At 48.2% G+C, this 16726-nt stretch overlaps 1 protein-coding gene across 6 annotated transcripts in view; it reads right to left on the bottom strand.

Annotated features, from left to right (window-relative positions):
• The window catches only part of FOXN1 (forkhead box N1), a 52474-nt gene that overhangs the window by 8668 nt on the left and 27080 nt on the right, over positions 1 to 16726 (bottom strand). For all 6 annotated transcript variants that reach the window (XM_027862031.1, XM_027862026.1, XM_027862027.1 and 3 more), the window contains exons 2-6: positions 16008 to 16159; positions 14839 to 15309; positions 11101 to 11205; positions 7933 to 8063; positions 4731 to 4827 (exon numbers count right to left, since the gene is read on the bottom strand). In XM_027862031.1, the coding sequence (XP_027717832.1) occupies positions 4731 to 4827; positions 7933 to 8063; positions 11101 to 11205; positions 14839 to 15309; positions 16008 to 16130 (927 nt within the window). In that variant the 5' untranslated portion in view covers positions 16131 to 16159. The remainder of the gene's footprint in view (positions 1 to 4730; positions 4828 to 7932; positions 8064 to 11100; positions 11206 to 14838; positions 15310 to 16007; positions 16160 to 16726) is intronic.

A 16726-nucleotide genomic window follows, 5' to 3' on the forward strand; every position in this document is an offset into this window, starting at 1 on the left:
AATCATCAATTAGCCATGCAGAAGGTGGTTAGTGTGTTAATGGGCACTGTGCCCTTTTACAATCCCATAAACTGGTGACTCGGGGGATACTCTCCACCCCCAGTCCCTTTGCTGGGGGCCCTAGCTCTTCCTGTTTGGAGAAGGGATGGTTGGATCCAACAATTATATCGAGTGGCCTTGCTGAGTCCTTGTCATGCAGAGAGACATATCCCCTGTCATCTCGGGCCCAGGGCAGCCCAGATTCACTTTCTCTCCTTGCTACCCCTCCCCTTCCTCCAGGGAGAGGAGGAATATCTGGAAAACAACCATGGGGTAAAGAGCTTTTCCCTGGCTGTTCTTCCCCCCCCACACACACCTTGTGTGTATCCCTTCCCCAACCTAACAGCTCTCTGGCTTATCTCACCACTCCACTCCCTTAGCCCCTTTCCTCCACCCCTCTAACCCATCCCATTGCATCCAAAAAATCCCAGTTGGAGGGAACCACAGTCCACAAAAAATATTGGGGGTAAGGGTGGACTTGGGGTTAACAGAGGGATTCCAAGTAGCTTTTGGGTTGACTTCATCTGGAGCTCTTTCTATGGAATCGAGAGGCTGGATTGTGTAGAGAAAGATCACCAAAGAGTGAAAAGTCCTAAACCTGGGGCCCTTGGACCCACAAGAGGTTCAGAAATAGATTTCAGGGGGGGTCCATGAATGTGGATGGGAAAAAAGATTACATCTTTATTTCCCTAACCTCTCAGTGAAACTTATTTAACTATGAATTAAAAAAAAAACTCTTCTGAAAAGGGAGTCCCTAAGTTTCACCAGACTGCCCAAGGGGTTTGTGAAATATAAAAAGGTAAGGAATCCATGAATTAGACCAACCATATCATGTTATATATTGTAAAATCATGGGATCTTAAAAGGTGGAAGTGGGGCAGCTAGGTGGCGCAGTGGATAGAGCACTGGCCCTGGAGTCAGGAGGACCTGAATTCAAATCCGGCCTCAGACCAAACACTTGACACTTAATAGCTGTGTGACCCTGGGCAACTCACTTAACCCTGATTGCCTTAAAAAAAAAGGTGGAAGGAACTTTAGAGGTCATCTGCTCATTTTATAGCTAGGAAAACTGAGTCCAGAGAGAGGGGAGTGACTTGGTCACCCAAGTTCAGTAATTAGAAGAGCCAGGACTCAAACCCAGGTCCTTCGATTCTCCCTCTATACTGCCCTCCCCCCTCTAACTCTCTCTTCCATGGCACCATATTGTCTCATGACACTTCAGCCAGGAATGGGGAGGTCTTTCTTCCCTCAGCCAGCCGTGCCTCACCTCCTTTCACTCCTGGCTTCAGTCCTTCAGAAGGAACACAAAGTCCTTTGGAGAACTCATCATGCCAGGTTGTGCCCTCTACCCCACCTAGCATGAGAGCAAGCAGCACGGCTGATGTTGAGGGCAATGGTTGGCTTCTTGGATTGATGGGACAGTTGCCCAACATATCTTCCTCGACCAGGTTACCCCTTGGTAATCGACTCAAGCATCCTTGCTCTGTCCCACCTTCCATCGGCCATCTTGCCTTGCCTTTGCCTATGTGGACTGGGGAGACAGTGTGGGGCAGGAGTTGGCTCTGGAGGGGGAGGAATTGGCTTCAGCCCCAGCCTCTGAGGTGTATTACCTGTATGACCTTGGACAAGTCCCTTGGACCTCGTTTATCTCATGTATGAAACAAGAGTGTGTCTAGATGGCCTCTGAATGGGACTCAGTTTCTTTCTCTGTACAATGAGAAAGTTGGACTAGATGACCTCTGGGATTCCTGCCAATGGTAGATGGGATTCTAAGATTCTTCACCTCCGTGGGCCTCAGTTTCCTCCTTTGTACAATGAGGGGGATGGACCAGATGGCCTCTGGGGTCTCTTCCAGCTCCGAAGCCAGAGTCCTCTGATTTCCCCACCCCCAACCTAAAAGATGTTTTCTCCCTTAAGTCAAAGGTAAACGTAGCAGAGAGTGATGTAACTGGCTAAGAACAACAACTGGGGTAAAAAAAAGCCGTCCAACCTCTTCTATTTCCAACCCTATAAAACAGGGATTACATGTCTCCTAGTAAAAATAATTAAGCCAGGAAGATGGGCTGGGAGGGGAGGGCTGGGGGAAGGAGGGAGGAGCAGGAGGAGGCGGGATGGGTGTCAGGGTGGGGAGCTCGGGGCTTCCTGGGGGAGGCCGATGAATGTGGGGTGGCCTTGGGAGGGGTGGCCCCCTCTCTCAATGGTCTAGGGAGCAGGTCCCTTGGAAAGATCGAGAAGGATGCAGAGAGGTGCTGGGTCACGGTCGGACGCCCACTTGCTCCTTTAACCCTGCCCCTCGAATGGGCTTTGAGAGAAGAAAGGGATAGGGATGGGGCCTGTGATTTCCTCAGTACAGGGAACTCCCAAGTGGGGAAACTCCCTCTACCGATGCAAGTCAGCACCTCCTCTTCACTTGATCATTTTTTTTTAGAGAGTTGCCTAGAGCCCTGGGAAATTAAGTGATTTGTTTGCCCAGGGTCACACAACACTAAGTTTGAGTCAGAATGGAGGCTTCCTGGCTTTGAGGCCAGCTGTCTATCTACCACACCACTGAGGTATACAGGAGAAGGAGCACCTTAGTCTCCCAAGGAGGGGGTGGATGTAGAATGCCTTTTGTCTTGAAGATGATGATATGCATTGGGTAGCTCCTGAGACACCCTGGGAATGCTCTGGTATCATCTTGGTAGGACAAAGGGTCTCACAGGATCTACAGGTTTTTCAAATAACTCTCAGAATTATCTGTGGTTCTTAGATTTTTTTGGGGGGTGAGGCAATGGGGTTAAGTGACTTGCCCAGGGTCACACACTAGTAAGTGTCAAGTGTTTGAGACCAGATTTGAACTCAGGTCCTCTTGACTCCAAGGTCAGAGCTCTATCCACTTCACCACCTAGCTGCCCCTTGGGTCTTTTTTTTTTTTAATTTTCAGGCCAGATCTCCGCCCCCTTCCCCCCACAAACTTACAGGTGCTTAATTGAATGAGCTGGAGAAGGTAATGGCAAACCAGTCCAGTGTCTTTGCCAAGAAAACCCCGAATGGGGTCACAAAGAGTTGGACATGCCTGAAACGACTGAGTAACAACTTGAACATTCACTTAAAAACATTGGGAAGGTAGAAACTCCCCAATGGCAGATGGAAAGGTGCTATTATTATTATTATTATCATCATCATCATCATCTGTGAGTTTGGATTATCCATGCTACACGTTCCCCTTTATCAAGGAAAGAATCAAGAGTAATCTGTGCCTAAGAGAGCTAAGGCCTAAGTAAGTACTCCCGGCAGAGTGTTGTGACTGACTCCCTAAAGAAAGGAATTTCTCCCTTGCGGAACAAGACAGAGCAGAAGGAGTGTGAGGAGGGGTGCTTTGTCCCAAAGACAGGAGCTCTTCGAGTCAAGGACTTAGGGTCTGAGAGGTGGGAAGGGCATTTCTGATGCTTGGCTCATGGACAGCTCCCTAGTTCCTTGCTGAAAGGCAGGTCGATGTGGGGGGTGGGGGTGTGTGTGTGGAGAGGGTAGAGAGGGAAGGACCCTGGAGAGAAGAACTTGGCCTGTTAGCCTTCTCCTAGGCTGGGTGATAGACAAGCCTGAGTCCCCAGTCATCAAGCTGCTCTAGTGTGAACAGGGGATGGGGATGAGAATAGTCCCCTCAGGGAGAAACTATTGAGTACCTGGGACAGAGAGACATGTGGCCAGAAGGTAAGGAGATGCTGTGGATTTAGGCTAGTGGCAAGGGAGGCTTTCCCATCAAAGCTGCTCATGGCCCTAAATTCTAATCCAATTTCTTTTCCTAACTTGTGGTGTGATTCTGGGCAAACTTTGTATCTGTTCTTCCCCATCTAGAGAGAATCTTATCCATCCCATCAGAACAAAACCTGTTTGGTTCTCTTTCCCCCCCACCCCCAAAGCCCCTCTGCTAACATTGGAAGCCTAGTTCTCTAGGTGGCTGGTAGGGTAGTCATGATTCCTGGGCTTGGAAAGGCCTCTACAGACATTAAGTCCATGGCCCTGCCTCTAGGCAGGACTGCACCCCTGCCACCCACAAGAGATCCTTATCTCTTTCCAGAAAAGGAGATTGGTGCTACTAACCTGGCATCCCATGGCATCTTTCACAACTGTCTCCCAACCAAATTCTTTACGCTCTTAATGATTTTCCCTACCAAGTTGCCTGGGTCCCATGTGTGGGGAGGGTGAAGGTTGAGAACTTTGGAGAACTCATCATGCCAGGTTGTGCCCTCTACCCCACCTAGCATGAGAGCAAGCAGCACGGCTGATGTTGAGGGCAATGGTTGGGAAAAGTCTTTCCTTTCTTGGGGCCTCTCATCCTTTTCCTTAAAGAAGCAGAAGTTTTAACCTAGATGCCCAGTCCAAGTGTCTTGCCCTCTCTATTCTCCCCATTTCCCCATCTGGGGAGACCTGGAGCTATCTTACCTCTCTTTGGAACAAGACCTAACAGAGACCCCTTCAATGACATCAGGAATTTGATCATCATCCAAGGGATGGGGAGGAAGAGGATGGAAATGGAAGAAAACATGCTTCCTTGCTATCTCAGTTCCTTACTCTAGCTAGGTTGGATAACTGAGGCAGGGCACTGGCTTTCTACCTCCTGGCTTATGGGAATAACTGCTCTTAGAGAATGAGCTCAGGGAGGTCTAGGCTTGGGGAATGTCAAAGCCAGGCAAGTGCATGGTTGGGCTTACCTTGAAATAAGGGAAGTGTTCAGTCATAAAATTGTAGATCTCACTGACTGGAAGGCTGCCTGTCTTGCTGTTCTTGAGGGCCATGAAGATGAGGATGCTGAAGGAACAGAGAGACCTCTGTAAGTTCATGCCCCTACTCTTCTAGAGCCCTACTCAGTGGCAGGCATGCTCATAGAATATAAACTTCTTGAGGGCAGGGACTGTTTCATCTTTATCTCTCTATCCCCTGTGCTTATTTTAACAAGTTAGTCCACAAACATTTATTAAGCATTTACTATGTGTTAGGCACTGTGCTAAATACTGGGGATAGAAAGAATGGCAAAAACATGGTCCCTGCCCTCAAGGAGCTCACATTCTAAAAGGAGATATGACATACAGATAACTATGAACATACAAGATATATACAGGGTAGATGGGAGGTCATCTCAGAGAAAAGGCACTAGCAGTGTGGGCAGCCAGGATTGTAGGTGCTCAATTAATGTTTGTCCAATGAAGAGAATTGAATTGAGTTTCAGTTCAGCATGTTAGGCTTGTCTGAATGCACTAGAGCCAGGATGGGGAACCTGTGGCCTCGAGGCCACACGTGGCCCTCTAGATCCTCAAGTGTGGCCCTTTGACTGAATCCAAACTTTACAGAACAAATTCCCTTAATAAAAGGATTTGTTCTGTAAAATTTAGACTAAGGCCACACCCGAGGACCTAGAAGGCCAACTGGAGACTTGGAAATCTATCCCAGTTCTGTGTCTTCAGTGGTAAATCGAACCTCTCTAGGCTTCACATATCTCATCTGAAGAATAGGGAGAAATATCCCCTGACATCTACTCCCTCATGAGGATAAAATGAAAGGAGAAAATTATTGATTAAAAGGGATGGCTCTCTGAAAGGGAGGAGAAAGAAGGATATAGGGGGAAATTTGGACAATGTACAAATACAAGATATCAATTAAAAACTCAGTTTTTTAAAAAATGTAGGGGAAGAACTCTGTTCTGAGCCTTTTTGGAAATTGGAAATCTGAAGGATCCTTGCAATTATTAAGAGATGATCGACCAGCTTTCGAACATCTGCACCAATGGCAGAGTGCCAGGATATGGATGGATCAACAAATAACACAAAAGCCATTTTGAATTTAGAGAAAGTTCCATGATCTTTGGGCATCAGTTGACCTTCCTAATTCCATCTGGCTTAGGCCGTGATTAGTAAAAGCAGTAATGATAGCTTGCATTTATATAACGCTTTACCATTTACTATCCTGTGAGATAAGTAGAGCAAATATTATTATTATCATCATCTGCACTTGGCAGAGGAAGAAACTGAAGCTCAGAGAGGAGGAGTGAATTGCCCAAGGTCAAGGTTAAGTGGCAAAACTGGAATTAGACCCTAAGTGTTCTGGGCCTCTTTCCATTATACCACCTCCCCACTACATTAAGGTAGAGCTGAGCTCGGGTTGACTGACAGAGGGAAGAAAGTGTCAGAAATGTAATGGCAGTTAAGAGAACCAATCTGGTCTGTATGCCAAAGAGATCATAACAATGGGAAAAGGACCTACATGTACAAAAACATTTATAGCAGCTCTTTATGTGGTGGCAAAGAATTGGAAATTGAGGGGATGCCCATCCATTGGGGAATGGCTGAACAAGTTGTGGTACATGAATGTAATGGAATACTACTGTACTATAAGAAATGATGAACAGGCAGACTTCAGAAAAATCTGGAAAGACTTATATGAACTGATACCCAGAGAAGTGAGCAGAACCAGGAGAACGCTGTACACAGTAACAGCCATGTTGTGTGGTGACTGACTTGGATAGACTTGGCTTTTCTCAGCAAGGCAAGAATCTAAGACACCTCCAAAAGACTCATGATGGAAAATGCTGTCCACATCCAGAGAAGGAACTGTGGAGTCTGAATGCAGATCCAAGCAGACTATTTGCTCTCCTTTTCTTTTGTTGTTTTGTTTTGTTTCTTCTTTCTCATGGTTCCTCCCATTAGTTCTAATTCTTCTTTACATCATGACTAATATGAAAATATGCTTAATATGAATGTATAAGTAGAGCCTGGATCAGACTGCCTGCCATCTTGGGGAGGGGGGAGGAGAGGGAGGGGGAGAAAATTTGAAACTCAAAATGTTACGGAAGTGAATGGTGAAAACTAAAAACAAATAAATAAATAATTGAAAAAAAGAGAGAGAACCAATCTGTACTCTTCCTTCACTGCTCCTACCCATCAGCCACCAGAGCCAGAGCCTGTAACCACAAGATGAAGCATAAGTTAATGCCTATAGTGTGGGGGTTAACAACAGTCAATAATCCTTGGGGACTAATGCCCACAAGGCCCAGTCAAGGTTGTAGATGAGATTCTTGGTCAGTTGCAGGTTGGAGTTCTGAGGTCCTTTCTAACTCTGAGATTCAGTGGAATCTGGCCCTATTCCTCTCCAAAATTGTCTAGGCAGCTGCATATCATCTGAGTATTGGAGCCAGTGCTGGAGGTGGGAGGTTGTAGCAGGAAGGGTTGGGGTAGAACACCCATTATAGGTTCTTACATGGCGTTCGAGCTGAAAGGGAGCTCAGAGTTATAGATTTTGCCTAAGGGTCGTCTAGGCCAATTCCGACATTTTACAGATGAGGACCGAGACCTGACTAGGTTCAGTCATTTGGCTAAGGGCATACAAGTCTAAGTGGCAGAGCCTAGACTAGGTCATCTGATTATGAATTCCACACTTTCACTATCCTGTACCTTTTCTAGGTCCAAACCCTGGTTTTACAGAGTAGGAAGTTGGAAAACATCGAAGGGAAGTGACTTGTCTGGCTTCGTGAGCAAATCTGTGGCACAATGGTCCCTAGAATCACCGGGTCCAGGGATGAAAATGATCTTAGAGGCCCATCTAGCCCCCAGGTTTACTGAAAGGGCAAAATGAGGCTCAGACTGTTGAAGTGCATTGCTGAAGGTCACACAAGCTGTTAAGTGTCAAAATCAGGTCCTCACACTCTTATGCTGTGTGCATTCCGGGTCTCCTGATTCCCATTCTAGGGTTCTTTCTGTCCCACCTGACTGCATCCTAACAGCATGCTGAGTTCTGAGGGGTTGGGTGCGGATGAGGCTGAGTGGGAATGGGGAAATGGGAAGAGAGGCAGTAATTGGGGGAGAGGAGTATTGGAGGGGAAGGCGCTTTGCCTAGGCCAGAAAGGAATCAGAGTGTGGTTACCTGTACGAATAGATGGGCTTGGGGAACAGCGGCTGCTGAGACTCCACGCTGGCTGGAGGGGCAATCCTCTGGTAAGCATAGTGTGGGGATGGGAGGTAGGTCATAGGATAATTGCCATTGCCAGGAGAGTACTGTAGAGAGAAAGGAAGTCAGTATGGCGGAGTTTCTGGTGAGTTCAAGCCTCTTCATCAAGATAGCGCCCCTTCCCTTTGATTTCTTCCTAACATAGAGACACATCCCCAGAAGCCTTTTAGCCTGATGCCTAATGAAGATTCAGGCAGGAACTGAAATTTAGAGAGGATAACAACATCAGAAAAGCAGGATGGCATAGTGAATGGAGCACTGGACTTGGAGTCAGGAAGACCTGGATTCAAATCCTACTTCAGACACATTATCTGTGTGATACGACCCTGGGCAAATCATTTAACCACTCTGTGCCTCAGTTTCCCCATTTGTAAATTTAGGAGGTTGCACCTCTGAGGGACTTTTCAGCTCTGAATCTATGATCCTATGATCAAGAATTCGGGGGCATATATGTGTGGGAGGTCCCTCATATCCTTGTTAGTTGATTCACTCCCCTCCATTTGCTTTCACTAGTCACAAGATGGCTAAGTTTTGTAGGGAGTGAATGAGACCTTAGCTTTAGAGCTGGAAGGAATCTTAGAGCTCTTCTAACCAACCTCTTTGTTCTATAGATGAGGAAAGTGAGGTTCAGATTTTGGGGGTTGATTTTCCCAAGACCACACAAGGTAGGATTTTAGCCCAGGCTCTCTGACCCCAAGTCCAACACTCTACTGGGATAGAGACTGACCTTCACGGTGCGCTTCTCCCTACAGCTGATCTGGCTTCACACGTTCCTTGGCAACTACAAGCACACAGGTAGGACATGGTCCACCTTGGGACCGGTGCGTGACATGGAGCACCTTGGGGACTTCTGTCCTCCATATTGGGTAAGTCACTCAATTCCCTTCCCTGCTCCTGAGTGCTCTGGACCCTTGCCCACACCTCTCTGGCCTTGGGGGAGGCCAGTAGCCCCTGAAATGTGGCCATCACCATTAGCAATGGCAGGGCCCGGGCATTCATCAGTTTCTTAGCCCTTTTATGAGTTTCAGTGGCTCCTTGGAAGGGCAGGAGGTGGTGGCAGGGTTGGGGTGGGGATGGAGGGGGCCGGTTTTATGCGGCGTGCGAGGGCTGTGAAGTGTCAGGGACGGGCCTTTTATGGGGGGGTGGGAGACTTCACCTCCCCAAGGTGCTCCCTGTCTCTCGAGCTTTTCAGGTCACCTAGAAGGAACTTAGGGCTGAGTCAACCTCTACCCCAGGCCCCATAAAGCCCAGGGAGGGGCCATCTGGTTCAGAGGCTGGAATCAAAGCAAGCACTGGACTTTCTGAAGGCATTTGACAGAGGCCCAATTAGGATGGCGCCTGGCCATTGCTGAATCCTTGTTAGGGACTTGGGACTTAGTCCCTGAAGCTCCCTTATGCTCTAATCTCCCCTTGCCCCCCAAAAACTGTTTAGCAACTCTGTCTGTCTCCTGTGCCCTCCTTTCTCCACCAGACCAGACGCTGTCCAAGCTCTCTTTCCAGCTTGAACGTTCTGGTCTGAGGTTTCTCTTGGCCCCTTTCTCTTCTGGTTGGGGAGGGTTCTACTTGTCTACGCCTGGCACTGCTGCTTTCACTGCAAACGGGGCAAATACTGCTGGAGAGCTGGGGAATGAAACCTGCTCTGCAGGCAAGGCTTGTCCTAGCGCCAGGCGGCAGGTGGATGGAGATGGGTGCAGGGCATATCACTTGCTCTGTCTTGCCCGGCTACTCCCGGGAAGCGTTTGAGCTCCTCCGATGTGGGGATTTTTAAAAACTTTTTCTACATCCAGCTGATGCCAGTGTGGGGTAATCACTTGGCATCCCAGGCACCAGGGGTGGAGCTTGAGACCTGGGGGATGGGAGGATGGGCCAAGAGAAAAGCTGGGAAAGGAGGATGGATCAGAAGGGACTGGAACAATGAAGGAAGAGAGCTTAGGTTTCACAGATTTGGAGCTGGAAGGGGTCATAGGCACCATCTTATCCAATCCTTTCATTTTACAGACTAGGAAACCGAGGACCAAGGCAGTTAATTGACATGGCCCAGGTTGCACTGGTGGTGATGACCAGAGGGGCCTCTGTCATATAATATCAGAGCTGGAAAGAACACTGGAGATCATCTCACCAAACCTGCTCATTTTCCAAAGGAGAAATAAGACCCAGAGAGAAGTGACTTGCTCAAGGTCACACGGTGAATAAGTGGCATATTTAGGATAAGATCACACTAGTGTATAGTGTTCTTTTTATCATGATGCATGGCCTCCCTTACTTCACCACACTCTCCTCTCATCTCTTCTCATCTTTACTATCCTTGGACCCTTAATTTTAGGTACCTTTTATCGCCATCTCTATCCCTTATTTGGTCAAAAACTCTTCTGTCCGTATTTATGAAAGGTAACTCCTTCCCTTTTCATCTGATTTGTTTACACTGTGACCTTTTTTGTAGCTCATTGTGGTATATGGTGTGAGATGTTGGTCTGGACCTAATTTCTGCCTGATTGCTTTCTAGTTTTCCTAGTAGTTTTTGTTAAAAAGGAATGTAGTTGGTTCCTTTGCATTTATTGAACACTAAGCTACTGTGTTTAATTGTTCCTGCATCTTGTTTCTCCTTCTCCTTCTCCAACTTTCTCCACAGATTGCTCTGTTTCTATCTTTTGCCCTTCTGGAATGTATATCTCAGTTCCTAGTTCTGTTAGCTTGGCTTCTCTTGAGGCTGAGACCATCAGCCCCTGACTGGGATTTCATAACTGGAGCAGAAAATCCCCCCCCTACTGGGATTAGAATTCCCTCTCCCAAATGGCCAAGTGAACTTTACTTGTCTTTGGGGGCTACACGTGAGGTTGAGCACCTGAGGGTTTGGTCTGTAGCTGCTTCCTTTATTGCCCTAAGAAAGGGCCAAGAGGGCCAGCTTCTTCCTGTAGTATGGCCAGGGCCATGTGCTCCATTGCCTTCTGGAAAACTCTCTTACGCTCCCAGGAGCATCTCAGGAGGGCAAAACTCCTGACTAGTCCATGCATTGAGATTCAGTGTCTGTATTGTCTCCTAGTCCCCCATGAGACCCCTCTGCTCTCCCCTGCCCTTCATACCTACCTGGTGGAAGGGCTGTGAGGGGCAGTACATGTGCTGGGGCTGGTAACAATACAGTCCAGGTGGGCCCTCCATAGGGGGTGGTTTGAGTTTGACCTCTGACCCGTGCTGGAAGAAGAAATAGAAGAGATACTTGGGAGACAGCATGAATTAGCGACTAGGGCACTAAGGTTGGAGTGAGAAAAACCTGCCTCAGCTACTTATTATTTGGGGGATTCTGGACAAGTCCTTAATCTCTCTGGGGCTTTGTTTCCTCATATGTAAAACATGGTGGTTGGACTCACTGGCTTCTAAAGTCTCTAACTCAAAATCTATGATCCTGCATAGTGGGTCCATCTCCATCCCCAAGAGGACCTAAAGAAGCTTCCACGTCCAAGGACCAGTGCTTTACCCCAAACCAAACTCAGTCAAGTTTCTCTCTCCCATGGTTCTTCTCTTTCACCCCTTGCTCTCACTTTTCTTCTCTTCTTCTGGCGGGCAGAGAAATGAGGGAAGAGGAGGATGGAGCTGAGGAAGCCTTTGGGAGTCATGGAACCAAAGAATGGCAGAGCTGTCATGCCCAACTTCCTCATTTGACACAGGAAGTCATGGAGGCCCGGGGAAGGATGGTCACACAGCTATGGGAGATGGAGTAACTCCTAGTCGCGGGCTCTTTCCATTACGTCATGAAGTCTTACCTACAGCCCTACTGCTCATTACCTTAGCCGTTACCCTAGATGAGAGGCTGGAGTGTCAGTCATGGCTGCAGATGCCCCCAAATGCACTGACTTGGTGAGGGCCACAACATCTCTGCGGAAGGGCCAAAGGACAAAGACCCAGCACTCAACTGCTGTGTCTTAGAACCCAAACGGGAATTGGATTCAGGAGGCCCCCAAATCAGCTCCCAGCGGAGGGAGACGCAGGGCACCCAAACCCCCAAATCCAAATGTCCAGAGAGCTAGGGCAGGTACTGTCTCCAGGATTCCAATAGGGAAGCCATGAGCTGCTTAGAAATGCTGAAAATGCAGGACTTGGAGGACTTGAGTTCCGATCCTGATTCTGATACATTTGCTGTGTGACAATGGGCAAGTCACTTAAACTCTGTGAGCCTCAGTTTCTTCATCCATAACATGGAGACAATACCAGCTATAGCACCTACTGTGCGGTATACCTCTGGGTTACTGAGGCTCAAATAAGAGAAGGTGTATGTGTACCTAAAGTGCTTTGCATACTTTAAAGAACTACGTAAATGACAATTATTATTTTGTGGGAGGGAGGGAGGGAATTAAATGTATGATTTAATTGGCCTAAGGAATTCCCTTTACCAAAGCAGGTTGGCACTTTCTTAGCAACTGATTATCCTAGAGAGATACCTAGAACACTGAGAATTTAAGTGAGTTGTCTAGGGTCACACTGCCAGTAGGTGTCAGGGGTAGAATTCAAACCTGGGTCTTCTTGACTCTGAGGCCGGCTTTCTATGGATTGGGCCAGGCTACCTCTCCTATGATTGTTATTATAGGAAAGGACAAGCTCACTTAAATGGGAAGAAGGGTCAATCCAACATTAGCTCTCCTCCCCTTTCACTCCTCCCTCATTAGCTTCCCCACCACATGAACCATCTCAGGCAAGTTGAAACAGACATGTTCAAATCGTTCCATGATGTCTGTCTTGCTTGTCCTCTTCAAACCCGACGGAAGTGCCGCCTCCTCCATGAAGCCCTCCTCAGCACTCAGTGCTTCTCTCTCTAACACTCTGTATAGCCCTTGAGTCCCTCATCTGGCCCTTAGCTCCTGCTACATTTATTATGATTTAATTTTATTATTAATCACTTTTTAAAATTATTATTGCCTATTAGCACCTTGAGGGCAGAACCCATGTCCTGTTCATCTTTGCTGATCCTATAGTGTAGAGAACACAGTAGGAGGTCAATAAATGTATGTGGGTGATGATCACAAGATGAAACAGAGAGGCAGTATAGGATGATGGAAAGAACTCTGGTTCTGGAGTCAGGGATCATGGGTTCAAATCCTTCACCTGATGCTTATTACCTCAGTGTCCTTGAATGAGTGACCTAATAATAAGAGCTAGCATTTTTATAAACCCTACTATGTGCCAGGCACTGAGCTAAGCACTTTTCAAATTTTGTCTTATTTAATCCACACTGCAACTCTGGGAGGTAAGTGTTATTATTATCCCCATGTTACAGATGGGGAAAGTGAGGCAAACAAGAGTTAAATGACTTGCCCAAGGTTGCACAGTAAGTGTGTGAGGTCAGATTTGAACTCAGTCAGCTCTTCCTGACTCCAGGCCCACTGTGCCTATCTGCTGTGCTGCCACCTAATTTAACCAGGCTTAAACTTCTTGGGTCTTGGGTTCCCTGTCTGCAAAATGAGGGTATCGGAGGTGCCTTTATGAGAGATTGAATCACAGACCATCGGAGATGGAAGAGGTGTTTGAGACGTGTGGTACAGTGGAGAGGAAGCTGGACTTGGTGTCAGCGTCCTGGGTTTGAATCCTGCCTCTGTGTGTCCTTGGGCAAGTCCCTTCATCTCCCTGGGTCTCAGTTTCCTCCACTGGAGGCTGACTTAGATGCCCTTTCAGGTCCCTTCCAGTCCTAGAACTAGGACCTCATGACCCAACGTGGGCAGCCTTGGTCAAGGTCACTTAGTAAGGGTGGGCAAGGAGCGAATGCCTAGGAACGTAGTTTGCTTTTGCTCTTGTCCTTGATAGGAGGGAGTGGGATGGGTTGGAGGGCAGGAAGACTTCTCTGGATAGCTTCAGTGGTCTGGGATGGCTCAGGAGAAATACTGCCCGGAGACAGGGAGACAGACAAGTTGACCTCCCGAGTTCTCTTTCTAGGGAGGTCTGTGCATACACCTGAAACCTGAGCGGGACGCCAAAGGGGTCCTTCTGAGAACAGCGGCTGCTCACGTCAGTTCCCAATTGTACGTTCTCTTGTATGATTGCTTTGGCCGATGGGATGAAAGCCTTGGATTGGAAGCTTAGAGGGATTCTACATCTTGGAGGTCTAGAAGGTACGTTAAAGAACATCTAATCACCTAGATAAGGACATTATAGGACCTGGGTTTGAATTCCAATCTATTTACTACCTTGGATAAATCAATTCACTTCTCAGAGACCTCTGTTGCTTCTGTAAGACTAAGGATTATGTGATCCTGAAAGCCCTTCTCTTGCTAGAACCTATACCCATCAATGTATCCATGGACCGCCGAACTCCTTGAGGTAGCTGCTTCCTCCAATAGTGCTGATTGTGACCCATCAGACAGCAAAAACAAATCATTGTGGATAACCTAAAAATGACTTCTTCTGTGCTTGTGGAATGTGGTTTTGTACCGACATTTGCATATGGGTGTGTCAGATATGCTGGAGAATCATGACACTTCAAACAAAAAATAATGAAACCACACCATAGAGACCTGACTCAGGAGGAGCTGGGAAGCCAGACAGCTTCCCTACCCTGTCAACCCCCTCCTTCCTGTACCTGGCCATGACATTCTTCCCCTTCCTGCCCCTTCCTCCTCCATGCTCTGCTGGTAGGTGATGACTTTACAGCCCCAGCTGAAGTCTAAAGCAGAGCTGCCTCCTTCCTGGCTCACACTTGCCCTGGGTGGTGTGGTGGGGTGGTGGATCAGAGAGGGAACCCAGAGCCCTTCGGTTTCAAAGACCTCCAGTTGGGCTGCTGCCCGGGGATGGGGCAGAGGACAAAGGAAAGAGGTAGGGCCCAGGTGGCCTCTCACTCACCATCATCTGTGGGTTGTGCTCCTGGCTTGGGTAATGGGGTCCATTGCACCAGGCAGTGGCCTCTGCTGAGAAGCTGGGGGCGAATGGCTCTGTGTCCCCTGCACTGGCCACATCCTCAAAAGTCTCCATGCACCCCGGGCTCTTGAAGGAGTGGCCATCCAGGCCAAGGGCTGGATGGGCCTCGAGAAAAACGTCCTCATTGAATTGCCGCTTGTAAGGGTGGAAGGGGATACGGCTGTCTTTGAGGAAGCGTCCGGGGCTCCCCCCCACCGGCCCATCCTCATAACCGAAGTTCTGGTACTTCTCTGCCTGGGAGAGACGGAATGCTGTCTGGACTGGTCCAGCGGCAAAGTGACCCTGAAGCTGCTCGGGGCACGGGGAGGAAGGGCTGGGGCTGTGGGAGGAGATTGAAGGCTCCGCTTCTGGCTGGACATCGCCTGGGTAGGGGGGGCAGCTGAAGCCAGGGTTCTCCTGGAAAAGGAAAGAAATGATGGAACGAGCCTGCTGGCTCTGGAGGCCAGCCCGGAGGAGGCAGCTTTAGGGTGGGACCACTGGACAACCACCGAGGATACAGAAGAAGGGAAAAATGGGGCACCCTCTGAGACAGATAGGGGATCCATGATGTCTGCTCTTCTGAAGCTTTGACTCAGTGTTCAGTGAACACACGTGAGGTTGGCATTCAGGACATCTACTGTCCTCTAGTCCTGAATCTGCCGCTCACTCTCTGGATCTCTGCATCCTAATGTAGGGTTTAGATCAGATGACATCTAAGGTCCCTTCCAGGTCTGACATTCCGGGATCTATAATTATGTGATAATAATTACTGACATTTGTATAAGGTTTTTTGTTATGCTGAGTGTTGCCCAGATGGTCATCTCTGATCCTCCCCGAATAACTGATCATCATCATAGATGGGACCCCTGAGGCCTCTCATTTTACAAATGAGGAAACTGAGGCCAATACTATAAGTCACTTGGCCCCATTTTCCTTTATTTTACTCAGGAAGTCTTTGAGGCCTAGAGAGAGGAAAGGGCTTGGCCAAGGCCACACAGGCAACAAGAGCTGAGATTTGAACTTAGGCTGACTCCAGATTTGGAGCTCTTCTCACTTCCCATGGTCACTCAAAGTCAGGAGAGCGGCCAGGGGCCCCACACCCACCAGGTACTTACACTCTGCGGGGGTGGGGAACCCGTGGCCCTCCGGGTCTGCATGAGGTCTTCTCGATGCCCTCCCTCGAGGCTCTCCGGAGGGGTCAGTGGGATGTCAGATGGCTGCTGGAGCAGAGACACCATCACCTGATCCTGGCTTCAGAGAAAGTCGGCTGCAATGAGACCCCAGTGCCCCGGCCCCGCTGGTAACTATGTGGAAGCCTGGGAACTTTCTCCTGCCTTCATCTCCCCCCTCCAGTCATGGCCCCATGATGGCTGGTGCTCTTCTCGAAGGAAATGGTTCTAGAGCACTTTACTGGAACCCAGATTCAGAGCTCAGCTCTAGCACCCCCTTCTACTGAGGCCTTTTTTTCCTAATCTCCCCAACTCCTCCAAATTATCTGCCATTTTTGTATTTATCTTGTATTTATTCGGCATTTGCTTATACGTGTCTGCTCTGAAAGAATGTTGGCTCCCTGAGGACAGGGACTGTTTCTCCTCAGTACCTAGCCCAATGCCTGGCACAGTGTCAGAAAGAAATACTTGTTAAATTTCCTGCTATAGTTGGGAAAAAATGCTTGTTAATTAGTCGGTTGAAATGTGATTTGTTATTGTTAGAATCCTCACCTAAAACCCTCCCCATAATTGGAATATGGAGTGGATGAGACAGAAGAGGGAAAAAAGTAAATTCCTTGTGGGGGGGGGAATGTTCACTTTTCTTGTGTTCCCTCCCCATCTCT

Source organism: Vombatus ursinus, unplaced genomic scaffold (genome assembly GCF_900497805.2).
Source record: "Vombatus ursinus unplaced genomic scaffold, bare-nosed wombat genome assembly UNPS02014768.1, whole genome shotgun sequence".
Taxonomy (NCBI): domain Eukaryota; kingdom Metazoa; phylum Chordata; class Mammalia; order Diprotodontia; family Vombatidae; genus Vombatus; species Vombatus ursinus.